Genomic DNA, 10,068 nt, shown 5'->3' on the forward strand with positions numbered 1-10,068 from the left:
AGAAATGTGGGTAGTAGCTCTGCACCTAAAAGGACAAGATAGAATTCACTAGGTCTTAAAGTTAGTGTAGCCGTTGTAGAAGTGCATTTACTTTGACTTTATAGAATGGAAATCACCAGAATTGCAGAATATTTGAGCAAATGTTTTAGTAGAATGTGGAAATAATGTGAACAGACCATGAAACATACACCATTCTGTATCATATTAAGTCAAATCAAAAGACAAAACATACAATTTATTCTTTGCATTTGATTCCCTCCCCTCCCAAATAAATTCCAAACTTGGATGATACCTCACCCAAATGCACATTACAGTGAATATCAATAGGGTTTTTGACCACAAAGGTCATCAGAGCCAATTCCAATTTTACTTAGTATCCAAATATATGCATGGATCACTGGATGACAAAAAGTTAAAACAGAAAACCTATTTACTTTCATCCTCTTCAACCATGAGCACAAACAATTGTTGCATGTTTCCCACTGCCCCACCAGAGCTAGCTCATTACAGACCAAGGATCAAACCTGGAACCTTCTTGATGTGATGGCTTGATTACTGATCAATGGTTAACGGATAACCCACTGAACTACCTACAAATATCAGATTGTGGAAAAAGAGCCGACTATCTGGTCAGGCAGACATGCCTAGAAGTCTTATTTTCCTTCAGCCAAAATTAACATCCAGGGTTTCCATTCTTACTCACAGTGCAATAACTCCAGTTAAAAGTGTGCTGTTGAACAAGGTCAGATTCACACAAAGAACCACCTCTTTGGCCAGATACTGGAGGGCTACCATATACACAATCAGCTCCTGCAGTTACAAGCTTTAGGGCCAGAGGAAGAAATTATTTTTAAAATTGCATTTTCTTCCTCAGTAAATGCATATGTACCCTTTGGAGAACAAAGGAATACACCAATCTCTGCTCAGGTCTCGTCATCCTTTGCCCAGTTGCAACTGGGTGTGCAACTGCACCCCAGAATAATTCACTACTAAAAGTTCACCCTCTAAGGGACCTGCAAACCGCTGATCACTACCTTGCGGGCAACAGGACCATGACCAGATATTTATCACATGGAGAAAGGTAGTTAAAAAAGCATAAGGGTTACTTGGATTTATAGATAGAGGAATAGAATCTAAAAGCAAAAAGATCACATTAGAACTTTATAAATCACTGGTTCGGCCTCTGCTGGACACTTCTGGGCACAACATTTCAGGAAAGATGTAAGGCATGAGAAAAGGTGCAGAGGAGGTTTATCAGGAAGTTATCAGGGATAACAGACTTCAGTTATGGAGAGAAGTTGGAAAAGATAGGATTCTTTTCCCTAGAACAGAGAAGGCTTAGAAGTGACCCAAGAGATTTTCAAGACAATGAAAGGTTTTGATAAAGTAAATAGAGAAAAACTATCCCCTCTGGCGAGTGGGTCAATAACTAGTGGCAATGGATTCAAAATCATTTGAAAATCAAAAGGGGAAATGAGAATTTTTTTCACTCAGTTCTCAGGATCTGGAACATTTTACCTGAGAAAGTGGTGGAACCCGATTCCATAAATAATTTTAAAAGGGACAAGTACTCGAGAACGAGGAACGTACAGAGGTACGGGCAAAAAGCAGGGATGTGGAACTAAGCACAGCTGTTCTTTCAAAGAGGCAGCAAAGGCACAACAGGCCAAATGGTCTCCTTCAGTGCTCGAAGGCTTTATGATTCAATTAACAGGATGGAACCTATACCCTACTAATTCAAAACATAGTAATACTATCTCGACACCAATATATTGCAACAATTAATGATGATTTTGAGATGCTCAAATTTAAGACTCAATTTTTTGTGATTGACGTTACAAGATAGACTTAAGAGAAATGCTCATCAGAATGAACAAATCAATCTAAGTCTGATTATACCTTAGTGCTAAAATGGTAATGCAGTTCTCCAAAAAGGAATGTTCTATGATTCTATTTTTCTGGATGTAATCACTTTCATTAAAGACATTTGTACACAGGCTAATTAGTCAAAACTGTCAAAAAATACTTTGTGCAAACATGCAAAGGGTTGAACAGGAAAATTCACCCACCACAATTTAAATCTGGAATAACCTAACTCCAATGAATATCATGCACGTGGTCATCAATGCTGTAATTCTATTTAACCACATTAACACAGGATAAAGCAGTCATAACAGAATCAGGATGCTCTTCATTTGCTGCATTAAAATTTCTTTATGATAGATGATCTGTGAAAATTGACTTCTGATAACCCCACTGCAACCTGCTAACTCTTGTTGTCTATGTTCACAAATGAAGAAACAGGCCTCTGTGAAAGCTACCAGAGAGCAAACAGTGATGGAATTGTACGGAAGTTTAAAAAAAAATCACTGCCTTTAGGAGAGAAAATGAGGGAAAGAAATTCATGAAGAAGCGTGGGAAAACAGTTTTGTGATCTAGGAATAAAGAAAAGCTTTTTCTTTTAAGGGGGGAGGGGGGGCAGTTCAAGAAACATAAGATGACAGACGATCCTAAAATAACCTCAGTGAAAACACGTGTCAGCACCTCTTTAAATATTAACAGCAATTTATCAAGAGGAGAAATGGCTTTATGCAAATCAAAAGAGTCAATTCTAGCCTTTGTTTTAATGCACCTCCTCACTCTTTGCACCAGCTGTGAGCACAAAGGGGCATGAAAAATTTACCTTCCTCCTCGCAAGCTGAAAATCATACTTGCACTTATTTTGTATTGATTTTTGATGGCCGTGCCTTCAGCGGCCTAGGCCCTAAGCTCAAATTCCTTCCCTGCACTCTCCGCCTACCTACCTCGCTTTCTCCTTTAAGACACTTCTTAAAACCTACCTTTGTCCAAGCTTCTGGTTATCTGACCTAATATTTCCTTTTGTGGCATGGTATCACACTGTTTTATAATGCTCCTGTGAAGCGCCTTGGGACGATTATGTTAAAGGCGCTATTTAAATATAAATTGTTGTTTTCCCTCCGATTTGTTCCACTGCTTCCTCAAAAGGTGCTGACTCAAGATATGGCATGACTTTGGATCCCCACAATCCACCACTGTCTCATGGAAAGTGGCATTCTTCAATGGGAGCTAAGTATCAGCAGGTTATTCAACATTGGAAGGCAACATAAGAGTTTGATTGTGCCCTCAAAGACATAGATATGGGCACGTTTCAGAAAGGCCTGGCTGATACTACTCCTCCTCCTCCTGCCAAGCACTGAGGCAAATGGTAACACCTTAATGGAGACTGAATAACAGACTGAAATTGAACATGCAATCTTCTTGATCGGTATTGCTCGATCCAAACCAGATAGTGTGTTTATCAACTGAGCTGTTGGAAGCATTTAAGTTTTGGGATTCTAGGGCAGATTGTTGCTACACTCAATGATAATACCTACAATCCACCCTTCCTCATAAAGAGCACTAAAAGCAATGACACCTTTTCACCAGACAGCTTATGTCTCTAAAATCACCAATTTCTTTAAATACACTTGTCATCGACAGATTGTAAGTTATTTCCTAACAATTTCTGTTCTTGTTCAATACAATTCCACTTTCAAAAATCCTCTCAAATTAAAATGAACACTAATTAATTCATACTGCACAGTTCAAGTGTAATTTTAGCTGAGTATTTATCGTAGTTTTTTAAAAATCTTATTCCACATTATCCGTGTTCAAATCTATCAGTTCCTGCTACCTATTTTAATTCCCTTCATATACGTTTTACAGCTGTTTTCTGTCCCTTGGCTTGCACTGTCTTTTGCAGAACACCCTTTCCGCGTTTTGGTTTTGTTTGTGGTAAGGTTTGCATAAATACTTGCAATTTTTATTCTCCGCTGTTCCTAGTCATCTGACTACATAACACTGAACACTGCTCTGAGCCAACAGTTCAACTCAGTGACAAATTGGTTTTATTTATTTTGATAATGTAACCTATTTCTCGCCAATGATATCCTGGTCATAAAACATGCGTCACACCATGCAAATTGATCAATACGGTACACACAATATTCGATTATTTTTAAACTTCTAACTCATCCTTCCAATGAATACTCAAAAGCATTCGCAAAAGCAATTAGGAATTTTTAGACGACTTTCAATTTTGCCCCTTTCCGATTATATAACACTCCCGCGGATTAAACCCCAACCTTAACCTCGGAACAATCAACTATTCCATAACTGTGTTTTATGGTTTCTTTCATCATTTTATTTCAGACTTACCCTCCACTCATCTAAAAAGATTACGGGAGGGACAGCAGCAAAAGCAGGGCAGGAGAAAATCATAAAACACATACAATTAAATGTATAAATGGAGCAACTGACCAATGCTATTAAAAAGCTCCATTTAAGATGGGGTTTATTTTTAGTTCTAAGATAGCCATAAGTTACAACATTGTGACCGCGCCCCCCGCCGCCCGATAAATTGATACGTATATAAAAATTTCCTACGTTACATATTTAAGATTCGCTGACCTGCTCGCTCTGCTCCATGTTGCCGAAGCCCCGCAACCTCTCATTTTATAGACCGTGTGTTATTTCCCATCCTCTCTATTCGCTTTTACCTTAGGGAGGGGTCTGGGTCAGCATGAGTGCGGTCTCAGGCAGTCGCTGCAAGGGATTGAAGGAAATAAAGGGGCGGAGGTCTGTCACTGCATTAAAGCCACTCACCCGGACTTCTGCTTCTCAGTGACTCAATAAATTAGCACCCCTCACTTGTTCTGTGAAGTTCGTCCCGACTCAATCAGTCCCTCAGAGGTGATCTGACATTTGGATTAAAACTCCCCCACAACATTTTTTTAATTTGAATAATTGTCTCCATCTTGCTCACAGCCGCTAGACTGCGTCAAAGCCCGGGAGCGGTTGGTATCTTGGGCTGAGCAAGGAGGTTCTGTCGGTGGATCACATCATCTCCCCGGGTCGCGACTCCGCATTAAAACAGACAGACAAACAGACAATGACTACAGGTCGGCGGGGGGGGCTCACCTCCTGCTCGCTCTCCCCGGGCTCGGCTGAAACCCCGATCTCAGTTGGTAGCTCCACCAGGTCAGTCACTCTGATCAGCCCATCGTGCAGGAAAAGTGTCTCCTCTTTCACCGAGAGCCACTGGGCCGAGTCGGCCGCAGCCGCGGCCGCCGCTGCAGCCGCCGCCGCCATGGCTCCCGAGGGCCGGCGCCAACACACGGACAGCGCGCTGCCGCCTCACGCCGCCGCCATTCCAACCCGCCGCTCTCTTCAGCCCCCCAGCAGGGAAATATATTTAATATATAGAGGGAAAGAAACCCGGCAACCAGAGGGAGGTAGGGGGCGGGGCAGGAGGAGCTCAAATGCCGTCAACCCTGCCGAGAAAGCGGGGGAGGAGAGGGTTGCAGCCGGCCGCTGGGCTGGGGCTGGGTCTTGGTACCTCGCTCACTGACAGTCGGCCCGGCGCCGCTTCACACCAGCACCCGTCAGCGCTCATACTGACGCCATATTGGACAGATAAGGGACAGTCCCCAAAATGCACCGCGTCACGCACGGCGGCGCGCATAGCGGGCAATCCACCAGCAGGGGGCAATGCCCAGTGAGGGCTGTTCTACCAAGGTGGGCATCACTATCTTCATCCATTGGGGAGGGGCTACACGCAAGCTCTAAACCATGGGGCAGGATTATATGGATGGGTAGGAGGAGCAAACCATAGTGAACAGATCTTCACAGGGAAAAATCCGTCGAGCGCTTGAGTGAAGAAACCACGGGAAATTCATGGCAGCAGCCGTACCAAAGGGGAAAGAAACTACATCCCCACTAGTTCAGTGGCTGCATAAGGAGGACACTTTTTCAGGTAAGAGATACAATAGTTGGAGGAATCCATGAGGAGATACACTAAAGGGATACTTCATCTGAGAGCTGCACCAAGAGGACGAACCATCAGGACACATACACAAGGTGGGAAATCATAGGGGGAATAAAAACTCGAGGTAAGAGGAATCCAAGGGGAAGGGGTACACATTAGAGGACTAATCCCCAGGAAGTGGGGCAAAGACTAAGAGACAATCATAGCAAAAGACTCGTATACACCCAGGGGCCAATCCATCGGGAAAGTAGCAGCAATCCATGGAGAAGAGCAGACATCAAAGAACAATTCAAGGGGAGAGGCTAAGAACTCATGAGGAGAGAGGCATTCACCTGATACAATAGCAAGAAAATATACCACAGAGAGCAATCCATAAGGAGAATTGATAAACCAAGAGACAGTCCACAAGAAAGAAATTAACAGAGAGAGGGGGGCACACTAGGAGATATTTTACAAGGAAAAGGACAAAACAGAACGATAGGAATATTCTACTATGGAAACAAAATAATACAAACTACAGTGGGCATTATCAGGAATGTACACAGCTGGGATTGGGGGCAATAGAAAGAATTTACACCATTGCCAAAGTGTTCATAATTTTGAAATTCCCCTATAAATCAGGAGCAGGTCCCACAATAATGTCACATACTTTCCTGGCATTACCAGGAGGAATATGCACCACCTAGGGGAGGATCAGTAATAAGCACAAACACTTGGGATAACGGTAGGAATATACACATTTCTAGCAATGCCAGGAATACACAGCAATGGAAGAAATAGCGGGAATATATCTCAGTGGTGGCAACACAGAAAAGTCACCGCCACGGGCCATAGCATCATTGTACACTATGCCACCAACATCAGGAATAGAGGCTAATGGGGACAACATCAGGAAATACACAGATTGTTGCAATGGCAGGGATATACAAATTTGGGACATAAGAACATAAGAAATAGGAGCAAGAGTAGTCCATTCAGCCCCTCAAGCCTGCCCCGGCATTCAATAAGATCATGGCTGATCTGATCCAGGCCTCAACTCCTCTTTCAGGCCTGCTCTGCATAATCCTCGACTCCCCGAAATTTCAAAAATCTTCTTAAATACATTTAATGATCTAGCCTCCACAACTCTCTGAGGTAGAGAGTTCCAGAGATTCACCACCCTCTGAGAGAAGAAATTCCTTCGCACCTCAGTTTTAAATGTGTAACCCCTTATTCTGTAACTATGTCCCCTAGTTCGAGATTCCCCCACCAGTGGAAACATATTCTCAACATCTACCCTGTCAAGCCTGCTTAGAATCTTATATGTTTCAATAAGATCACCTCTCGTTCTTCTAAACTCCAATGAATAAAGGCCGAACCTGTTTAGCCGTTCTTGATAAGACAACCCCTTCATCCCAGGAATCAGCCTTGTGAACCTTTTCTGAACTGCCTCCAATGCTAGTATATCCTTCCTTAAATACGGGGACCAAAACTGTATGCAGTACTCCAGGTGTGGCCTCACCAACACCCTGTACAGTTGTAACAAGACTTCCCTATTTTTAAACTCTAACCCCCTAGCAATAAGGCCAAAATTCCATTTGCCTTCCCAATTACTTGCTGCATTTGCAGACTAACTTTTTGTGTTTCATGTACAACACCTGGATCCCTCTGTACTGCAGTATTTTGTAGTCTTTCTCCATCTAAATAATCTGCCTTTTTATTCTCCTTACCAAAATGGATGACCTCATACTTTCCCACATTGAACTCCATCTGCCAAGTTTTTGCCCACTCACTTAACGTATCTATATCCCTTTGCAGATTCTTTGTGTCCTCATCACAACATGCCTTCCCACCTATTTTAGTATCGTCAGCAAATTTGGATACACTACACTCTGTCCCTTCCTCCAAGTCATTAATATAGATAGTAAATAGTTGAGGCCCTAGGACCGATCCTTGTGGCACCCCACTAGTTACGGCTTTCCAAGCTGAAAAAGACCCATTGACCCTGACTCTCTGCCTTCTGTGTGTTAGCCAATCCTCAATCCATGCCAGCACATTACCCCCAATACCAGGAGCTCTTATTTTGTGCGATAACCTTTTATGTGGCAACTTATCGAACGCCTTCTGAAAATCCAAATACACTACATCTACCAGTTCCCCTTTATCCACTCTGCTTGTTATAACCTCAAAGAACTCTAACAAATTTGTCAAAAATGATTTCCCTTTCATAAAACCATGTTGACTCTGTTTGATAGCATTATGTTTTTCTAAATGTCTTGCTATTTCTTCCTTAATAATGGACTCTAGCATTTTCCCAATGACAGATGTTAAGCTAACTGGTCTATAGTTTCCTGCTTTCTGTCTCCCTCCTTTCTTGAATAAGGGTGTCACATTAGCGGTTTTCCAATTCGCTGGTACCCTACCGGAATCCAGTGAGTTTTGGTATATTACGACCTATGCCTCCACCATCTCTGCAGCCACTTCTTTTAAAACCTTTGGATGCAGGCCATCAGGTCCTGGCAACTTGTCTGTGGTTCATCGTTCTCATCGAGTTCTTCCTTCTGACCGGAATAAATGTTTGCTGAGTGTTATGAAATAGCTGCTTAAAAGTCTGCCACTGCTCATCTACTTTCCATGTAGTCTATTTTCCCAGCCCGCTTTAGACAACGTTTTCTTCATTCCTCTGTAATTGCCCTTGTTTAAGTTGAAGACACTGGTCTGAGACCCAAGTTGCTCACCCTCAAACTGAATTTGAAATTCTACCATGTTATGATCGCTTCCCCCTAAAGGATCCTTAACTACCAGATCTCTTATTAATCCTACCTCATTAAAAATTACCAAATCTAAAATAGCCTACTCCCGGGTAGGTTCTGCAGGAGCAGACAACAGAAAGAATAAACTATTGGGGAAATAGAATATAACCCAGGGATAATATAAGGAGTATTTGTTACTGAGGGAATAGAATATATATCACTGGTAGTAGTTGAAATACAGCATTGAAGGAAACAGAAGATATATATACCAAGGGGACAATAGGAGGAATTGCCAGGTTATTGTTAGATATACATTATAGGGTAATGGGGAATTTACTAAAGCAGCATTTAGAGGTGTAAACCATGTAAAGCAATATGCATTGCAATAGGAGGCATGGAATACATACCAGAGGCCCAATGGGTAATACACCAATGGGGAATATAATACACCACATGGATAAAGGGGATAGACAAAACAATAAGGAAAATCTACAGAGGCCAACCATGAATAAAATGTAGGTAAATGAAGTACACCACATGGTCAACGGGGGGAAACACCTACACCACAAAAACTATGGGAATACACCAAAGAGGTAGTAAGAAATATAACATAGAGTGGAAAGGGAATATGTTACAGGGACAATAGGAAAAATATCACTGGGAATAATAGGGATACATTTCATGGAACAATGAAAATGACAGCAGTAAACTGGACAACAGAGAACATAATATGGAGCAGAGATCACAAATGCAAAGAGGGAATTGCCATAGCAGGCAATGATGTCAGAGGATGGTGGTGTTAGGATGCTGGTCACTGAAAGAGTCACACTCAGTAAAATACAGGAGTACCATTTACACAGTATAAAATGCATAACAAACAATTGTACTGTGAGGATGTGGACCATAGAGAAATATTTTGTTAGTTTGCAATACAGTCTGCTTGTCTTAATTCAAAATCATTAAATTAAAATTATCGTTCAAGAATGGTAGCACTACATTCACACTTTGCTGTGTTACTTTAAATTATTCAGTAATTCATGAATTTTTAGTGCAAAAAATGACAAAACTAACAGAAATAGACTGTACATATCGTATTGCATGTACATGCACAGATTTATTCCTCTATAATTATGTTTTAGACCTTCAGAACCCTCCTGCCAATCAACATTATTATGCAAAGATGGTATCACATTAGCCTGTCAGTCTTCAATATGTGTATTCCCAAAGGGTAACTAACATTATTTTAATTTTATTAATATATCATACATCTGTCCACAAAGCACTGCTAAAGATTTCAGATCATGTAATAAAGATGGAATTTTACTTCTTTAATAGCTTTGATAATACATTCTGCATCACATTGCTTGACACCCCAGTTATAAAACAACAGGGTAGATTAGTTTTTTATCTTTGCCACCTAGATATTAGGCATTATCTTGGTGGAGAGAAAAAAAAATTGGCAGGAAGAATCACACATTGGTAATAGAATCTGCCTGAATTTTCTCCCAT

At 41.5% G+C, this 10,068-nt stretch overlaps 1 protein-coding gene across 1 annotated transcript in view; it reads right to left on the bottom strand.

The window, feature by feature from the left end:
- LOC137382906 (probable E3 ubiquitin-protein ligase HECTD4) overlaps positions 1-5,485 on the bottom strand; it is a 361,123-nt gene extending 355,638 nt beyond the window's left edge. The window contains exon 1 of the mRNA XM_068055483.1: positions 4,981-5,485. Coding sequence (XP_067911584.1) covers positions 4,981-5,151 — 171 coding nt within the window. The 5' untranslated portion in view covers positions 5,152-5,485. The remainder of the gene's footprint in view (positions 1-4,980) is intronic.
- Positions 5,486-10,068: the final 4,583 nt, after the last annotated feature.

The sequence above is a fragment of the Heterodontus francisci genome, chromosome 23 (assembly GCF_036365525.1).
Source record: "Heterodontus francisci isolate sHetFra1 chromosome 23, sHetFra1.hap1, whole genome shotgun sequence".
Classification (NCBI taxonomy): domain Eukaryota; kingdom Metazoa; phylum Chordata; class Chondrichthyes; order Heterodontiformes; family Heterodontidae; genus Heterodontus; species Heterodontus francisci.